Here is a 20,483-nt window from a genome sequence, read left to right as displayed (position 1 = left end):
GTACTATAACAAATCTCCAAGGAAAAAGACTCCTGTGGTAAATTTACAATGCTTCCAATTAAAGCTATGTACTGAGGTGGAAACCCAGAGGGACATCCATAGACAGAGAAAATGGCATTCTATGGAGGAGAATAGCAATACGGAATATGGAAATCCACTATTTTCACATTACTTGGCATAAACAATGTGAAAAAAAAAATTGCCAAAATAAAAGTGCAATCTAGAAAGTTCTGGGAAGGAGTCTTTAGAGCCCATGACGCTATGTGCAAATTCTGGAAGAGACTTAAAAGAAAAAAATGATTCTATATCTCTCTGGACCCTCTCCCCTGCCAGAGTTGGTCCACTCACAGGAGTCAGCATCTGAATGCTTTCCGCAAAGTTCCCAATGAAGGCCATGATGGTCATCTTCTGCATGAGTCTCTCAATTTTACTGAACTGCATCATGAACCGGTCTTCATCTGACAAGTTCTCCAGGGGCTTCCTTTCCCGCTCATAGAGCCGGAACACTTTCACCTCATTCTCAGTTGGCAAGAACCTCATCAAACATTCTACAAAGTCTACAGGCAATGTCTTCAAGTCAAATCTGAAGACAGATGTGGACATGTCAGTGTTAGAGTGAACACCTCCTACCCTTTCAACCACACCACCATTTAGTCCTATCCATAAACCACCAATGCAATGAGTTGACGATGCCTATAGCTGAACTGTGAAGATGCCAATCGGTGCTGGCTCCTGACTGCCCAACAAATAGCTGCTTTCTGAGAACCCACACCTTATCACAATAGCCATGCTCAGTTTTTAGCCTACTACTATAGCTTTAAGTCTCTAGAAATCAACAGTAAATGACAGCAGGAAGAGCAAGAAGGCAGGCTAAAACATCTGATGGTTAAGTGGTTCAAGGACACGTAAGTGGTTTTTAAGGCATATGAAGTATTGCTAATTAGGGGAATTAATATTACACAATTACAAAATATCGGGTAAACTCTAATATATTTCAATTAAACCAACAGTCTGGGGTATTTTTTTCTTCTTTAGAAAAAAATGTATCCAAATGCCTGTATAAAATGGATGCTGTGGCTTAAATGCATACATCCCTTGAAGGTAAACCAGATCTTTTTAGATATATGCTCAATTTGAACAAACCAAGTATTTGCTACAACCTCTAATTTCTTCCCTGGACAATCTTTGTCTGGCAAAATAATATAATTACATCTAACTATCATGACAAATAAGGTATATGCAGGTTAAAAACCAGAATGCATATGACGTTTCAACATCAAAAAATCAGAACAGAGTATAAGATACACTAGATTACTGGATTACAATCCAGACTGAGGACATGAAATTGGAACAAATGATTTCTGAGGGTCATATACTCCTCCATGAATCTCTCACTGAAATTTATGAAATACAAATTTATGGGGCGCCTGGGTGGCTCAGTCGGTTAAGAGGCCGACTTCGGCTCAGGTCATGATCTCACAGTCCGTGAGTTCGAGCCTCGCATCGGGCTCTGTGCTGACCGCTCAGAGCCTGGAGCCTGTTTCAGATTCTGTGTCTCCCTCTCTCTCTGACCCTCCCCTGTTCATGCTCTGTCTCTCTCTGTCTCAAAAATAAATAAACATTAAAAAAAATTAAAAAAAAAAAAAAGAAATACAAATTTACAATGAACTCATTCCTAACACATCTAAAACATTTGTTCTTTATCATAGTTGAACATCCTCATGACCACAAGAAGGGCCAAAAGATTCCTCTAATAGAAAGCAAATAAAACGAATGCCTTCTCTGCAGTTCAAGGATAAAAAAAAGAACTGAACTTTGTTTAAAATTTCCTGAAAGTTGCTAAAAGAAACAGGAATCACATTCCTATTGTTATGAATTAAAAGATGCATCTGTATCCCATTTGCATTTGGCACTGAAACGTATCATTCCACAAATGCCATCAAATTTGTATTCAACACATCTAGAGAGAATTCAGATGCTCCAGAGAAGAGTGACAGTCTCTCCCTTTCCTTAGCTCGGGTAATTCTCCATCCTTTGTATGTAAGCGTTGCTCTAGGCATATAGGATACCAGACCAAGTAGATAAGTGATGCCACAATCCACTTGTCATTCTTCTCAAATAAATTTCACTCTAAGACAGCACTCCCAAGGGGTATTTCTGGCCCACCCCTTTGGTGGCAGCATTTCATTCAACTCTGATGTCACACGTACGTAACAAAGGGAATCTCTGGTATGTGGATATCAAGAACTGCCCCACCTTTTATCTTGGATCTTGCCCCCGCTACTGAAATATTTGTTACCTACCAATTCATCACTTGCTTATTTTCAGTTTTATCCTCTAAATTTATCAGAATCTAACTTTCCAGAATGCCCTGAACTTACACATGGATAGCTTTACATATCTCGTCAGCAGTCTTTCCAGCTTTCCTCAAAGTTATGGCTAGATTTTTGGCCCTATTTGCTTCCAGTAATGTCACTTTGTTTGATCCCTTCTGTGTTATCTTCTGTTTGCTTGAAGAAAGATCAATGGCAGGACCTTGAGCTTTTGTCTTAAATATTTCCTCAAATTCATCCACATTTAAATCCTGGAGTAAAAAGGGATGAAACAGGCAAATTGGATTATACTTAAAAATTAACTCAGGCAACCATTTTGACAGTTTCTTAAGCATCAAAGAACTTACTTTTTCTACTCAGTATTTGCCTTTGATCAAGGCTTGGTCTATCTTCCTGTTTGTGCTATGGCATGACTTAGGCCACACAGACAGCCATGAAGGTCTAAAGAAGAGAGCTGATTCCATCTGGCCAATTCAGCTGCCTTTCACTAATTACCTTGCAGAGCTGGCCACCACAGACTAAAGGATCCATCAAACAGCTACTGAGTGTAATTACTGAGTTCTTATTCACTTGTAGTTCAATAAAGGGTTTTTATGCCCTTTTATAAATTAAGGGCAGGGTTTGTGTCAGATACATATTTTGTGGCGTCTACTGAAGATCATCAAAACCACTCCATAGTAACATAACTTTTAAACACAGTTTTGAAACAATCTTGCAAAATACTGTCCTATTCTCTAATATTAGAGAATTTTCTTTTCTTCTTTCCATCAAGGCATTTAAAATACTAGCATTTTATTGCTGAAACTTCCAGGTTAGCAGAGCACCCATTTGAACTTTGCCACACAGAGAGCCACCCCCTGGTTTCTAACCAACAAAAAAAATACCTCCAGAATCCGCTCATCATCAATTTCATTGAAGACTGTGCCATTGATCTGATTTGGCTTCAGGGCAACCCAGTTAAAAACTGGCATTCTGAATTTCGTCTTGATTGGCTTCTTAATTTTCACAGCTACAGAAGTCAGAGAGGATCAAATTAAGATTCCACCCAAACCCCATGACTCTCAAGAACAATCAGAGTAGTCCCTGCAGATGCCACTTAAACACTGCAGGAACACTGGCAAGAGGTGCCCGAGTGTTTTTAAACACAGAAAACATCACACATGGCTTTGGCAAGAGTAATCTGAGGTTTATCATTTGGTTGACTGACGCAACACTGTAGGGAAGTTTTCTAAGAGCCAGGGTTTTTTTTTTTTTTGTTTTGTTTTTAATGCAGGCAAATGGATTGCTGCATTACAATCACAATGTTAGGACAATGTATAGGACAAAGTACCGGGGAGCAAAAATTATTAATGATGTTAGTAGACAGCAGAGAGGACAAATACTCAGTGACACTGGTGAATGTGAGTCAAATTTTGAAATCTTAAATTCTCAGTTCTAGAACATACATTTCCAAACCAATCTTAAGAGATGATCAGGGACTGCAGGGAGTGGCTGTCTATACCACCAGGAATGTGACGTCAAGAAGACTGACTTTCTGTAACGTCAAGCAGCAACACATTCTTGTGAACAATTTTGATAATGGGGATTATATTCAGGCTGAGTTATTCCAACCACACCCAGGGCCATGAACAGCCCCAAACAGAAAATATTTAAGATGATAGAAGGGATGCTTAGAAATTAGGATTAGTACTGCTTTTTGAGACTGGCCACAGTCCCTTCCCCCTTTCTTAAGGAGCAAGTGCTCCCCAGGAGTCAGCTAGATGCAGCTAGAAGGTATCAATGAACCCATTAAAAAACACAGAAAACCTCTTAATAGAGAGGAAGGGATCTATCTTCTAGGAGTCAGGTAAGGAACTGCCGACTCCTCTCACTGTGGGGAAATGAGCTAAAAAAAGGAAACCCATTAAAAACTCCATTAATTAAGGACACATCATAAAGCAGTCTTCCAGACCCATCTAGCTAGACGCATGTACCCTCTTAAGTCTATCCCGGGACGCCCACCACACTATTTGGGAGCTTCACTATCTGCCATCATCAGCACAGGAGAGAACTGCAGTGCACAACAAAATAAACCCAACGTACGCTGGGCTTTTACCTGGCTGCCTGCCATTCCTCCAGAGTTACGAAAGCCATATAAACAGCAGGAATGTCATCTGATAAATCCACAGAAAAGCATGCAGGAATACAGAAACACTGCTTTTGTATACCAGGCCTTTCTACCACCACGTGACACCTTAGTCCCCACCCCCAGAAGTGTTGGATTGCTCGCTGCCCTTCATTTAGGTCTACACTGCCCAGGAAAACCCATGTCCTCCACAGGACAAAGAAAGAGACCTTCCTCTAATCTGGCCTTTGAACAACATAGAGGGAGAAAAAGCAAGAGTAGAGGAAAAGCTGTACAGGGATCTTTCCACAGTCTGAGCTGGCGGGTTGGTGCCATTTGACTCCACCATCCATCCATGAATACCGCAGGCCTCAGGACACTGGCTAAAAGTCATTCCATCTGCAGCCACGCTACTTCTAACTCCTCAGCAAGATTAAAAATAAGCCTGAGATCAGAACACGGGCAAAAATAGGTCATCTTCAGAAAGGTGATCCTAACTCCCAATGGGGAATGGGGGGGTGGGTTGTAGAAGGAGAGGCCTACAGGTGACCATGACAGACACAGTGCTCGCAGGGTTCAGGCTGAAGGCAGTGGCTCCACGTGGTGGTAGGTGTTCCATGGAGAGAGCTGGAGATCAGTGGGAAAGGTCTGGAAACACAGCACCTAGCAGCCTGTCCTTGTCCTGTGGAGCAACTACCCTTTCTCCCCCAGAATAAATCTAAAATCCTCCTAGAATTGATGCCTTGGATCCAACTATGACAATTAAACTAAAAGGGAAAAACAAAACAGAACAAAACAACAACAACAACAACAAAAAACCCACTCCTTTTCTCCTAGGGGGAAAGGAATATGGCATATAAAATCCAGGCTGTCTGCTCGCCGAGCCACGATCTATTCTACTAAAATGCACGAGCAAACCTGGAACAAAAGTCAGCCAACAGCGAGACTTCCCACAGACACAGGGTCAAAATGCAATGGTTCAATGTAAGATGGAGTGAAAACATGCCAAGGCACAGTGTGACCAACAGGAACACATGGCAAACACTCAAAACACTCAGTGAGGAGCAACCTACAGAAAAGCTTGATTGGCCCATCTTTTGTGGAAGCAGAGAGAACAAAGAAAATATAAAAAAAAAAAAAAAAAATTAGATATGGTTAGAGTCAAGCCACTCAGCAATTCACGCACTTTTAGCAGAGAATTTCATGCTTCTTGGACACATTTCACAAGGCAGCACAGAGCCAAAAATTCATTTCCATTCGGACCTGCCTTGAAGACTCCCTTATTATTTTGTTTTAAAAAGTAATCCTTTTTAGAAAAGGGGAAAAAATGATTTCATTATAGTGGTCCCAAACAGCCATGCTGAATTGTGCTAGGTCTTGCAGAAGAAATGAGAAATGTTTTAATGAAAAATAATCAGCCAAGTATAAATTCTCATCGTGAACTTCCAAAGCACATTCTCCCAAAGAGACAGCACAGCAGTCTGTTACAGATGACCGAAGCAGGAAATGGGAGCCAGACTGCTCCATCAAAGATTTGAGGAAGAAGCCTTACCCTTCAAATATACATTCCACGCTATGTTCTCTCTCTAAAATGCAAAGAAAACTAGATAAAATTAGAGGACCTCGTTCAGGTCCCGTCTTAGCCACCAAGCACACACCTGCTCATTGCCTTGTTGAAGAGATAGGCCATCCTGTTGCCCATGGATCCCAGGGCCTAGCAATGTCACAGGCTTCTGGGTTCCGGGAGCCCTTGGTATATCATCCCAGCTCTGTCTCTTGGCCTTACTGGGACATCCTGACTCTGTCTGGCCTCTTGATTCCAGGGAGAAAGTTACCCAACACACTGGCAACACACCTCACAAAATGTGCTCCATAATGATCTCATAATCCTTAAATCTTATAAAACAGAACATCTTGTAGTCCATCAATGGACACTTACGGCACTTAGAGAAGTTTCGTAAATCCCACACACGGTCCTCTAAAAATGGTGTAAGACACATAAGGGACAACTTCCAACTGCAGAACCCTGACGGTAGCAGTGGTCATCAGCTGAACAGAGAGTTCCACACTCTAAAGATGAGGCAATTGAGAGAGCCTGCAAATTTTTAAAGTTAAGTAGCGAGAAGAACCCAGGCAAAAAAATTAACCAGAGAGGACAAGCGTTCTACCGGAGGGAGCCCTGGACCTGTGCATTGTAGCCTCATGGCTCTTTCGCTTCGCTAAAGCAGTTGTGAGTTCTAGAGGAGAGCTCGAGCGAATGGGAGTGGAGGCTCTGCCACACGGAGTTTTTGCCAAGGACAAAGGAAGTAGTAGCAAAGGAGACACCCCATAGCAGCCGTGTCTCCAGGCACTACAAGGAAAGCCTCATCAGTGAGCCAGGTGCAGATGCCAGTTCCAGGTTTTCACACTCAGTCACTGAGAGCAGCCTGTAGATGGAATGGATTCCTGGGGCTTCTCAAGAGGTTTTGGTTTGCTTACATTCCAAAACCCAACAGTTCCATGAAGATACACCTTCAACTTTTGTACTTCAGAAGCAATAGAAGTTCTAGAAGAAAGCACTAAATGGGGGAGACCTTGAAAGATAGAACTAAATCACTGGATTACTGTGAACATTACTTTCAACAAGCATCTTATTTCTTTCTCTGACAATTTTGTGGAGGTTGGGGTGGAAGTAAACACCACAGCTTCGACATGAATTAAGGAGGTTGCTCTGGGTCACTCAGATGAATGTGCCCTAATGGCTAGCCAGTACAGCTGCTGCTGGGACACTCTTGAGGGATGGAGTGGGCAGCCTGGAAATCTCTTACAGCTAAGATGGTCATGTAGACATTGGACAAAATGCTCTGGGAACTACCACTCGTGTAAGAGTGGTAGTTCTGCATCAGAAATAAGAGACCTCACCAAGAGACAGACGTAGAGGACGAAGCAGAATTATCTGATGTCACGCAGACACGACATGGCAAAGCTCAGAGCAATTCAAAATGCCAGGGAAATGCTCCATGACTGAGAAAATCGCTGTGGTATTTTAGAAAATAGTAAAAAGTCACTTCCAACAGACAGAAATCAGAACTTCTATTTCAAGGCATTAGAACGACTCTCTTCTTCTCGCCCCCCACACACCCTATTTCTGGTGAGGGGTGCCGCATTCTACCCTGGCTAGCAGGAGGGCAGCATGTGCTATGCAGAAGCATTTCAAGGCACACATACTGCTTTTGGCAACATCTTCCCTTGAAGCTTCAGCTCCACTATAGTGAATTCTATCTTCAAATGCACAGGAGAAATGCCTGGAAACCTACACCAGGCAATCACACAGAAAGGCATTTTCTTCTTTTGTAAACAACATTGCAAACACCTTCCAAAAACAGAGCTCTGACCACTACAGATGTCCACAGGTGTTTGATGAACCCATGAAAATGCACTTCTCCCTAAGAAGGTAACTAGTTTTCCTTCCCTTTCCTAGTGGGGAGAGTGGAAGGTGGGAAGACTGGAAAATCAGAACTCCCTGCTAGAGAGAGCGTAACAACAGCTACTCAAAGAAAAATGCCTCCTGTGAAGAACTTCCCCTTTACTGGCTACATTAGCAGGAATGATATTAAGAGGAGATACATGAGACTGCACGAGACTTGGACTTCCAAAGAACGGCTTTAAGGCCTCCAGGGGTAACACAAATGAGTATTTCTTACACAAGTACCCGGGACTCCATTCCAAGCTCTTACCTGCTAGTCCTGAGTTGAAAACCACTGTGGGTGAGGACGTCCCAGGCAGCGGGGGTGCAGAGGGAGGAGGTGGGGGAGGTAAAGGAGGAGCTGGCGCAGTCTCAGCTGCAGGACCTGGGAGAGGAGGGGGAGGAGGAGGGGGTGGAGGCGGTGGGGGAGGGGGAGGGGGTGGTGGCGGTGGTGGCATAGGTGGCGTTACTGGGCCATTTTGCACTAGCAAAAAAAAGAAGACACAAATTGCCTTTGAAAATAGGAGAACGGTTTCACCTGCTGGATGTCACATGCACATAAAAGAATCCAAAATCAAAATCATGAAAAGGACACAGGATTTTTTTCAGTGACTCTAAACTCTACTCAGTGAGAAATAAAGACTATACTGCAGCATATGTAAAATGAAGTTTTATAACCTAAATCTCAAAATGTAAAAAGTTTTTAAAATCAGTGAGTAAAAGAAAATGCCAAGAAAAGCAAAGTGCACAAATGGACAGCGGATAAAAGAAGAAACACAAATATCCCAAATACTACCCTCAATTCTCCTACCAGGCTCCTCACCTGCTTCAGGTGTGTCTGACGATGGAGGTAGTGGTGGGGGAGGAGGGGGCAGGGGGCCCGAGGAGGCAGCCCCCATTGCTGGTCCCACAAAGTTACCCACTGCCACCTCTGACCCTGTGGACAATGTGCCAGAAGCCACAACTGGCAGAATGGCAATGTCCCCATCCCCCTTCTTCTGAATTTTAATGGTCCCTTGTTTCTCCAGTTCATGAATCTTTTTTTCCAGGGTAGACTGTCTTTGAATGGCTTCTTCTTTTTCTTTGACCATTTTCCTTAATGTGTGAACCTGGGTATTTGCATCTTTGTAGATTTCCTGCAAAAGAGTTCGCTGTCACCAGTCTATCTTCATGCAACATCCATACCTCTTACCATCAGATTGGCAAATTGAGGATCAAAAAAATAACCAAACAAGGGGCATCTGGGTGGCTCAGTTGGTTGAGCATCCAACTTTGGCTCAGGTCATGATCTCACAGTTCGAGAGTTCGAGCCCCACACTGGGCTCTGCGCCTACAGCTCGGAGCTCAGAGCCTGAAGCCTGCTTCTGGTTCTGTGTCTCCCTCTCTCTCTGCCCCTCCCCTGCTCACACTCTATCTTTTCCTCAAAATTAAACAAACATTAAAAAAGTTTTTTTAAGAAAATAACCAAAAAAATTAAAAAGAAGGATACTGATATACACATAAGAATTCTATAGAACTCAGCCTCCTATAAAAGTCCTATACATTCTCAATTGTTCACTGGTAATGCATGCAATATACTCTAGCAATTGTTACCACCAATATAGTTCTTTCCATTAATAAGTACAGCTAACTCAATTTTCCCTGCAGGTGGAGACAAGCAAGGCAGAGATGACCCAAAAATAATTTTATAGCTGACTTTGGAATATCCCGAGGATATTCTGGTGGGGCAGAATGTTTTCCTTTTTACTTGTTTTAAAATTCATTTGTAACTCCCAGACACGTATCGGCTAACAGTAGACAAAAGTCCCTAAATCAGATTTGGATAGAAGTCAGATTGGGATTAAAAATCTGCAAAGCATAGAAGAATCTACTCATGAATGCCCCAGGGGCTGACTGTTCTTGAATGGGTTTCTCTGGCCTTCACCAATGCCCTCCTACAAGCTTAGGACAGCAATCACTGTAACCTTTTCCTTTTGGTTTGCAGTTAACAGAACAGGCCAATGCTTCTCTCTACTAATTACTTTTTTCTGTCTAGGTTTTTAGCAGAAAACAAAAAAGTTACGATTTTCAACTTAAAGGCTGTCCTCGTTCCTTTCATAAGGGGCTCACGCAGGTTCCAGGGAAAGGATTTTCTGGAACTTACTTGCTGGGTCTTGCACATGTGATCTCTCACCACAAACCTCCAGCAGGCAGGGAAACATTCTTCACACCCTGTCTATTATTAATAATCTGAGAGTCTGACTTGAATTGAGTCCATATGCTACAACTCTGTCTCGATGGCGTGCCAAAAAATAAATTTCCTAGAGTTAACTGTAGGACATGTCAAAATATCAAGCAACACACACAGACATGATAAGCATCGCGTAAAATGTGCCATTTCATCAACGATGGTGTAGAGGCAAGCCATTTGCCTGAAAGCCCTCCAGGCATTTTGGTGACTTTATGTTCTGCACAATTCCAAACACACGGATGGCACTCCATAAAAACCTGACATGTAAGGTAAAACAATGCTAAGGCCAAATAAAATAGCTGGGATCATCTGATAATAAAATGGATTGGTTTTGCTTTGCCTTTTCTTTTTTTTTTTTTTTTTTAATTCTTTTGGTGAATGACATTAGATCTTGCCTGTGTTGTGATTTCACCGTTTCCACGGCAACCACCAAATCTGGTTCCAAGTAGAAGCAAAGCAAAAAAATACAAAGAAGTCCAAGTCCTAGTAAAAATAAATAAGTGGCATGAATTAAATCCGTGCTGTGTTTTTATTTCCAAGCAAATGGGTGATCCACTGAATCAAGTCAGACTTGTCCAGATGGGAAAATATTGTTGCTCTCGAAAACTGTGATAAGGAAGTACTGAACCCCCAACATTTGATTGCAAACACATGTGTATCCATCCCTAACTATGTGTGTACTTTTCATCTGAGTATCGCCTCTGAAATGATTCCAATAAATACGTTGCCTCAATGCATTCCTCTGACATGAATGTAGTCCACATTCTACTAAAGCTGGGGCACCTTCCCTGCAATGCCCATCTGGGGCAGCTGCCGTCAGCACACTCACTCGAACAACATCTAGCTCCTTGTTCCTCTGCATCAGCTGCTTTTCCAGTTCCACGATCTTGGACATGGCTTCATTCTCTGTGTCTTGCAGCTTTTCAGACAACTATAAAGGTATAAAAGAGAAGCTGTGTCACAACACACGACCATTCTCATCAGGTCCTCGGTTCTCAGAAAGTAGAGCTCTATTGGGGCCCAGAGTCCTGCATGTGTTCTACAAGCTGTTTTTCTGGAAACATTAATATTTATAATACAATTCTGAATACCTATTTGTTTCTAATAGGAATTAATAATTTATACATGATCCTTAGTAAAACCCACATGTCAATTCCTTAGTGTTTCAACATACACAGTGTACCTCCCTCAATTTCCTCAGGGGCTGGCAGAAGGGGCTCACCAACGTGAGCCTGCAAGGGTGGGAAACAGGAGGTGAGGCAAGAGGGGAAGTTCACCTTTCCTTCACTAAGAAAAGGCCATTAGGCACAAGCTTTTGAAATTTATCAGTCCAGAAAACTTGGTTCTGTTATTACAGAACACCAGCTTAAAAAATAGTACTGCTTGTTTTGACCCAAACTAACCCAAGTAATAAAAGTTATTTGGAGTGTTATTAAGTGTCCGACTTCGGCTCAGGTCATGAACTCATGGTTTGTGGGTTCGAGCCCCCACCCCGTCAGGCTCTGTGTTGACAGCTTGGAGCCTGGAGCCTGCTTCAGATTCTGTGTCCCCCTCTCTCTCTCTGCCCCTCCCCTGCTCATGCTCTGTCTCTGTCTCAAAAATAAATAAAACATTAAAAAAAAAAAAGTGGGTTATGTGAGTATGGTTATGGACAGCTGGCTGAGGCTTCAAGAGGAAGACAGTGTGAGCCACGTGTTAACTAATTACTTTTCCCACAAGCCTCTGAAAGTGAGCTACTTCTGATTTCCCACATCTCATTGAAAACAATCACAAGTAAAGAACACCAGAGAGGCAAGGTGAGGAGGAAGGGTGGAGGTTAAAATGCTGATCAGTTTCAGAATAGGATACGAATCTTTCAGGGCAAGGCCGATAAATGCCCTTCCTAAGCAGGTGCCAAGCAGGTCACTACAACACTTAACAAAGGGGGGGGGGGGGGAGCGGCGGGAATGGCTTGCTCACCAACTTGGATTAACCACAGCCATGAAGATGCCCATTTTCAGAGTAAGGGACAAAGGTGAAGGACGTCACACACATACAATACTCTCAACTAAGAAAGTGTAGAGGGAAATAATCGGACCATTCAAATGGGAAAATAATATTGCTCTAAAAAGAAACAATTCAATTACAGCCAAGGACACTGTCAAGCAGAATTTAACAAACAAATCTGGTTCTCACAATGCTTAGGTCTTTAAGAAGCACCATTTTTCTGTTCATTCTCACAATTTTCAAATATTTGCTTAATGGATGAATAAATGGACAACCTCTGAAGGCCTTTAGACTTATATTCAACTTAGTCTGTGGTGAAATAAATCCCTCAAATCAAAATAAGTCCCTGCCCTGAGACAGAGTTAATGTTACACTGATAGGACACTCCCAAAGAAGAATAGATTTAAGGGAACGCTCACTAATTTCCTTGAAAATGCCTGTAGCTGAAATGAATTTTTACTGCACGTGAGTACCCATAAGGCAGGACTAGAAGACTGGCCATCAAGAAGAAACAAGACCATCCTGTCCACGGGCCTGTATGCACACATTCAGCAGAACCTGACTTATATTCAGAAGACCAGGAGTGAAACAGAACTTACTGATACGTCACACCAAACTTCCACGGGCACCTGGGTGGCTCAGTCAGTTAAGCGTCTGACTTCACCTCAGGTCATGATCTCACGTTTCATGAGTTCAAGCCCCACGTCGGGCTCTGTACTGTCAGTGCAGAGCCTGCTTTGGATCCTCTGTCTCCCCTCTGTCTCTGCTCCTTTCTACTTGTTTTTTTCCTCTCTCTTTCTAAACAAACAAACAAACTTTAAAGAAAAAATAAATCCAAACTTCCAAAGAGATTGAAATGTGTAGCAATGGCAGTTCCATTGAGGGACTGGGTTGGGTGGGAGGTGAGGAAGACACTGATAATGGTCTATTTGCTCTAGGGCTTATTTTAGCACAAAGCACTAGAACCCATCCTCCATGGGCCCATGTGAACGCATGTGGTAGAAGATGACTTGTATTCAGAGAATAGGAGTAGAAAGGTCTTCACATCAGCCCAAATTCACATATTCAAGTTTCATTTCCCCTCATCACCTCACCCTCTGGGGTAAGTAAGATGGCCAGGAAATCTGGGCTCAGCAGAAACTGAGCAGGTGAGCTAAGGCAAGGCAATGGATTCCCTTTAGTTTTAAGTAACAAACATGCCTTCTTTGAAAGAACCCCGGGTGGCTTTTGACAGCTCTCGATCTCAAGCTGCAGTTCATCCCTATACTCCAAATCCTTTCATTTTCTGCGGTAACAGCCAACACTCATTCTGCTTGGCACCCAGTTACACAAAGACAGTTTTTCCTTTCCCAAGATGTAGTTACATGAGAAATGTTCTCCTCCAGCTCTTCCACCCTCTCCAAGGCTGCATTCTTGGTTTCAGCATCTTCCAGCAGAGCTCCCACGTCAAATACGTTGTCCAGGTAAGCCTGAATCTGCACTTGCAGCTTATCACTCTCAGTGTGCTTCAGTTTCTAAAAATCAAAACACAAGAGAAGGCGGTGTCAGCACAGCTGTGGACACAGAGCATAATGATACAACAGCCTATGTGGTTTTTGTTTGTTCCAAACAGTCCAATCTGTGCCAAGAGAGGGTTTGATGTAGCATCCTCCTCACGACAATTATGGAGTGTTCTTCTAAGAAGGTATAATCACATTACTTTCCGATGAACACCCTCTTCCAAATATATACAAGTTTCCTTCCTAATCCTCCCCAAAGATATAGTCCCCATGTAGGCATATTCCAAACCAATACATCTTGACACAGGTGAAATCGGACTACAGAAAAATTAAGAGCAGCTGCAGAAGGAGCAACAGTCCCACGTAACAAATTTGAGAGGCATCTGTGTGCAAGAGGTGGTTACAGTAGCAGCAGTAATTTGCCTGGGCAGAGATGGTAATTCCATTGAGGATTAGGTTGGATGGGAGGTGGAGAAGACATGGGTAGAGAGTGAAGTAGCCAGGGGGCTTATTTCAGCATAAATTGCTAGAATCTGCCTTCCATCATAACTTCCTTAAGATACTGCCCCAGCATAAGGAGTTCTGGGCTTCCCAAAGCACAGATCAGGAAGCCACTCATTGCATTACAGACCCAGGCATCCAAAGGAAGTCAACCAGCTTTAAGGTGAAATTAGAGGTCAAGGTAACCTATGAATCTTCCTTACAAGTAACACAAGTCCTGACTTCCCCTGGGGGAACAGATGAGTGGCTAGGAGAATACTGGCATACAGATGACACCAATAAATATTTACTGAACAAATCAATGGCCACTAACAAGGCTGGGTTTCTGTAAACGAATGAAGTATTTATTATGTGCTTATAATATTAATCTTCTAACCACCTCTATGAGGGTCCAGAACCAACACACCACAAAAATTAAAGAAATACAGAGCTTGGGGAAAATCTTCAACTTTTCAGAGGACTTAGGCTCGACATAAATTCTAAGAGGGATTTGCTCCTAGGTCTAGTCTGGAATTCTTCAACTTAGTGTGCCCTAAAGAGAGTATGTTCCACCTTAGTTTAAGACTATAAACTGAAAAAGACATCTCAATAAGGACGAAGCCTAGAAAGGGAAATGCGGAAGCAGCTCAGAAGGTTTTTTCACCAAGTACACAATGAGTAACAGGCACTGCCTAATGTGTTACGATTCGCCATCGCAGCCTTGACCTGAAGGAGCTCAGCACGACCATCACAAAATGGAACCCAGAATGCCATTAGCAACCTATACACCCCATTTTTGCTCAAATACTGCCACTCCCAGGGTATGTAGGGAAAGAGGATAGAGAAACCTTGACCTCAGAGCAGGAAAAACCTCTCAATACCATATCCTGTCAAAGATATTAGTGATTACTTAGATAAGAAAACAATTCAAACCACTCTTTGATGAAAATCCATCAGACTCTCCCTGAGTACAGTCCTTAGACAACGTTAGGCTAGTATACCCTAGGGCAGCCTGGCTGGTCTGATAAGCCAGCTGATGAGCTCAGAGAGTAACCAATGCTATGATTCTGCCTCACAGTAAACTGTAATTCCCTGGCTTCAGTCCTGACGAAGATGGGCAGCTGAAATCCAGAGATGTCCAAGGGAAGTGCTTATATCTCTTCTTCAGGGCTAGAAACAGATTTGAAATTGAGCTCAACAATTCTTGCCCTCTCACTAGTAGCCTTTCAAATTCAAGGGGACCACTGGTGTACAGAAGGGAAAACAGAACTGCTCAAGAGTGAAAGGACATGAGGGCATCCTGTGCACACACAGCTATTCAAGTCCATTTATGATTTTCACATAAACTTGCTGTTTCTTAGGTGAAGGAAGAACTATAGGGAACTAGCTGAGCACTTCCACAGGGGAGGCAGAGAAAGAGAAACTTTAGATCTCTTCACGAACCAAGAACTTAAAAGTGGAACTTCTAAAGCCACAAATGCATTAAACAGAATTTAACAGCTACAGGAGGAAGTCTCTAGTGTCCATTTCCCCATGACTTTTTTATACTCTAAGCATTTATTCATCACTCTTTAACAGTCTTGGTTTGACCTCCCCTGCCCAGATAGGGTCGCCAGAGTAACCAAGAACGTGGATTGCCCAATAGCCCAGATGAAGGGTGCAATGAGACTTGGTCCAGACAGAGTTCAAGAGCAGAGGTGAGCTACAGTGAGAAGCTACAAGAGGTTGTCTGACTCCAACACTAAAAGGCTGCTGGCAGAAGACAGACTGAGCTCCCAGGAGGTCTTCAAGAATCCAGTTTCCCTGGCAAATTGCATCACTCAGGTTCCCTTTAACTAGTGCTACGATACTTGACTGTACAGAGCTTGAAGTGTTCTTTAGTCACGGCGGAAGTGTATCTTGAAGGTAGGCAATAAATCAAGTCTTACATTGGAGCCAAAGGTCACAGTTATACTTACATCCAAGTATTCATCCAGGCCTAACTTGGTAAATTCATACTGGAGGTGAACTCTGAAATTCATGTCTTCTACTGAATGGACTACAATATTAATAAACTGCATAGAGGCCACCTGCAATGAAATTGCCAGTGGGTTAGATGGCTGAAAACTTGTTTTCTCAGTTGAAACATAGGCATATGCTTTCAATTACACAAATCTAAACTCACTCACCGACCTCCTCTTCCTTCGTTTCATTGGGTCTTTAAAAATATTTTGTAATTTTTCAAATTCAAAAGTCGTAGAGATACCACAGTAAAATACCCCTCGTCATCCACTAGGGTGACCATGATCAAAATGGAAAACCATACCGAGAGCTGCAAGGAGGTGGAAAAGTGGAACCCTCATCCACTGCTGCCAGAGATGTAGACCAGTGCAGCCACCTTGAAAAGTTTGACCATTCCACAAAATATTAATGACAGAGTTACCATAGGATCCAGCAACCCTGTCCTGGGTATATACCCACGAGAAATGAAAATACATGTCCATCCAGAAACTTATACACAAATGTTCATAATGGCATTATTCACTATTATTTATATTAGTATAACTAATATATATTCTATATATCGTATTATTTTATATTATTCATTATTTCCCAGAAAGTGGTGGTGGTGGGGGGTGGAGAACGCAATGTCCATCAAGTGATGGGTTAAAAAATATAACCTATCAACACAATGGAATATTAGGTGACAATAAAAAGGCAATGAAGTACTGATGCATCTTAAAATGTGGATGAACTTGAAAACATTATGCTAAATGAAACCAGTCTGTCATAAAAGACCATATAAGTTATGATTCCATCCATATGAAGTATCCAGAACAGGCAAGTCTGTGGAGATAGAAAGTAGATTAGCAGCTGCCTAGGTCTGGGGATAGGAAATGGGCAGTAACTACTGACGGGGTCTTTCTGGGATGACAATGTGTTCTAAATTAGACTGCAGTGACGGCCACACAACCCTGCAAGTATGCAAAAGATGTGTTGAATTGTCCACTTTCAATGGGTAGGTTAGATGTTATGTTAACCACCTGTCAGTAAAACTTTTTAAAAAGTCTTATGGGTGGGTATATAGAACAAACTGTGTAAGTTATTACAGGCATGTTATAGAAAATGTGAAAATTACTATAAAAAAGAACATTTTAAAAAATCACCTATAATCGTACCACAGGATAATCACTTCTAAAATTTCACTATGGGCCTGACCATACCAACAAGATCGTAATAGGATCTTTGACCCATCTTTCTGTTTCAAACAATCAACCGGCTTCCATTCCATAAAACCCCTCGATTTACTAGCTCCCCACAATTGCATCAATGGCCCTGAGACCTGCCACAGAGAAAATCAGTCCTTGGTTTGGTAAAGAACAAAACAAAGTTGAACAGATCTATTCTTTTTTCCTTTTTTTTTACGGTTTTATTTTTAAGTAATCTCTGTCCCCAAAGTAGGGCTCAAACTTACAACCCCAAGATCAACAGTCACATGCTCTACCAACTGAGCCAACCAGGAGTCCCTATCTTGCTTTTAATGCTGACAGTTTAGGGCCACCTGGGTGGCTCAATCAGTTAAGCATCTGACTCTAGATTTTGGCTCAGGTCATGCTCTCATGGTTCATGAGCCTGAGTCCCACATCGGGCCCCAAGTTGACAACATGAAGCCTATTTGGGCTATTCTCTCTGTGTGTGTCTCTCTCTCTCTCTCTGGCCCTTCCCTGCTCTCTCCCTCTCTCACAGTAAATATATAAAACTTAAAAAAAAAAAATAGTGACAGTTTATTTATGGTGAAAATACCTAACTAATACTTCCCCTCAATGGGTAAATGCAGTCTGTACAAGGAGGCAAAATGATAAAAAAAAAAAAAAAAAAAAAAATAGTGACAGTTTATTTATGGTAAAAATATCTTACTAATCCTTTCCCTCTATGGGTAAACACAGCCTGCACAAAAAGGTAAAGTGAGTGAGGGATCCAGATTCACATTTACTCTGAAAACTGCCTTCTTCCTCTCTCCTCCAAACCCAGTTTCTTTTATCTTTTTTCAAATTGTTTCTATCGAGTTAGACTTTTCTTTGAGTATGTGTTATACACTGGCTATCTTTGGAAGATATGTCAACTCTCTTGGTTCAAGGAGATTCTTTTGCAATTTAACTGAAAAAAATGACTTCAAGTTCTATGGTTAAATGAGCTAAAGAAAGATTGTCAGGGTTTTTTTCCTTCTTCCTTCTGCTGCATTAGAAAAATTTATATTGTATTTTATGAGGAATATGTTGTTAAGGAGGTTGTGCAACTTAACTGCATTCCCAAGGACAGTTTAAGAAAAGCCTCATTTTCTGGAGGAAAATATGGTTGGATTTTTCCATTTCTCTTCTGAATAGTTGTTGAGTTTTATGATATGCCTGAGAAGCAACTATTTTGCTAGGTGACAGATGAATTGATCATTTTACCTGTATATTAGCAGTTTCTAAATTAGGTTCCTTGATGCATGTACATATAAGTAAATGACAAGAAATATATTCTCATTTCTAAGAAGTGCAGGCATTTTAAAGGGCTTAATTATATATAATTTCAGCAAAAACTCAAATGGCAGAGGGATCCACAAGGTATGATAATGAGTGAAATATACCACGTGTAATACAGTAAGAAATGGTGTGGACCACGGCAAACTAGAAGGAGGATCTTTAGACTTAAAAATGGGCGGTGTGGGGGGGAGCAGCGCTTGGGCAGCTCAGTGGGTTAAGCATCCGACTTCGGCTCAGGTCATGATCTCAGGGATGGTGAGTTCAAGCCCTGCATCGGGCTCTGTGCTGACAGCTCAGAACCTGGAGCCTGCTTTTGATTCTATGTTTCCCTCTCTTTCTGCCCCTCTCCTGCTCCACCTCCCTCTCTCTCTCCCCCAAAAATAAGGAAACATTGAATGAAGAGAGAAAGAAAGAAAGGAGAAAGAAAGAAAGAAAGAAAGAAAGAAAGAAAGAAAGAAAGAAAGAAAGAACGAACGGACTACTTCGCTCCAGCACTTGATACTCTGCAAAAACGGGGCCTAGTGTTGGCAGAAATTTTTAACTGAAAAGATTAGAAATCTATATTTGTATGCACAACTTTCAAATTTTTAATGGAAGGACATCACTGTCAGACTAAACTCACAAGCCTATAGGCTGGCTCAGCCTGGGAGTCTCCAGTTTGCAACCTCAGCTTTCAGGAACAAATAAGTTGCCCGTATAAAGGCAGAGGAAAGAAACTGCTACAGTGAGCCAGGGCACGACTTCTTCACATATTTATCACTAGTGCAAACATGGGCCTTAAACACTCCCCAAAATCCTAACAGCAAAATTAAAAAGCCAATGTATAGGGTGCCTGGGTGGCTCGGTCAGTCATGATCTCACTGTTTGTGGGTTCGAGCCTGCATCAGGCTCTGTGCTGACTACTCAGAGCCCGGAGCCTGCTTCGGATTCTCTGCCTCCCCCTCTCACTGCCCCTTCCCTGTTTGAACTTTGCCTCTCTCTCTCTGAAAAATAAATTTAAAAAAAATTTTTTTTTAAATTAAAAAGCCAATGTAACAGCACTCCTTGTGTCACATTTTTTTGCCTTTTTAAACAGCAAATAACATGCTTTATGGAACAGCAAGACTTCTCTATAAACAATTTCATCATTCTCACTACTTTCAGAAGGGCCTGAGGGCTAGGATGCATATAAAATGTAAAGACCCAGAAAAAAAATTCACATAAAAGGGTTAGAAATCTCCAAAATTATGTTTCATGTTTTACAGCCACTAAAGCAATTCAAATGAAAAGTGTGCCTGGCACCCTAAGCATAAGTTTTAGAAGACTCACAATGTTAAAGACTGACTGGTATACCTGCTCCGAGCTAGAAGTGACCTGAGGTACAAAGCCCAGGTGAGACCTCCCAGGAGCAGGAACTGTGTATGTCAACTGGATGAGGTCAAAGAAAGCCTGCAGATCTGGATCCACCCACGGGAAGTCTGTCTCAGAAACTGTCTATCTTCAGTCCAAGATTAAGGTTTAAGTGTATGAATTCGGAAGTTCTCAAACCCCTACTGCTGTTCAAACCTGAAGAGGATAGTCCTACCGCTGAACCACACATCCTTACATGTGAACTATCCCACTAAGGAGAACTGCAGTCTAACTCTGCCCTCACAGAGTTACCAGGGCAGGAATCACCCCTGTAGAGTAATTTGGGGGATATGTACAGTCAATTCTACAAACCAAAGCACTCTAGTCTTTGAGAATATAGTCTGGAGAAAGCCACTGGCTGAGGTATACAAAAAGCAAAATGGGCAAGATTCTTGTTTTCTGGGTTTTTTTGTTTGTTTGTTTTCCCCCCATGTTCATTTTGAGAGAGAGAGACGGGGCGGGGGGGGGGGGGAAGAGGGGGAGAGAGAGAGAGAGAGAGAGAGAGAGAG

The 20,483-nt window shown here is 42.1% G+C and overlaps 1 protein-coding gene across 11 annotated transcripts in view; it reads right to left on the bottom strand.

Moving 5' to 3' along the window:
* FMNL2 (formin like 2) overlaps positions 1–20,483 on the bottom strand; it is a 316,728-nt gene that overhangs the window by 17,240 nt on the left and 279,005 nt on the right. For 6 of the 11 annotated variants that reach the window (XM_040475088.1, XM_040475085.1, XM_040475084.1 and 3 more), the window contains 9 exons: positions 16,036–16,146; positions 13,463–13,612; positions 10,942–11,043; positions 8,706–9,018; positions 8,154–8,366; positions 5,511–5,531; positions 3,218–3,342; positions 2,382–2,584; positions 349–583 (listed from right to left, as the gene is read on the bottom strand). In XM_040475088.1, coding sequence (XP_040331022.1) covers positions 349–583; positions 2,382–2,584; positions 3,218–3,342; positions 5,511–5,531; positions 8,154–8,366; positions 8,706–9,018; positions 10,942–11,043; positions 13,463–13,612; positions 16,036–16,146 — 1,473 coding nt within the window. The remainder of the gene's footprint in view (positions 1–348; positions 584–2,381; positions 2,585–3,217; positions 3,343–5,510; positions 5,532–8,153; positions 8,367–8,705; positions 9,019–10,941; positions 11,044–13,462; positions 13,613–16,035; positions 16,147–20,483) is intronic. The other 5 variants (XM_040475087.1, XM_040475089.1, XM_040475091.1 and 2 more) reach the window with 2 other exon arrangements.

This window comes from Herpailurus yagouaroundi, unplaced genomic scaffold (assembly GCF_014898765.1).
Source record: "Herpailurus yagouaroundi ecotype Mexico unplaced genomic scaffold, PumYag 140, whole genome shotgun sequence".
Lineage (NCBI taxonomy): Eukaryota > Metazoa > Chordata > Mammalia > Carnivora > Felidae > Herpailurus > Herpailurus yagouaroundi.
This window is presented reverse-complemented; position numbering and strand designations above follow the sequence as displayed.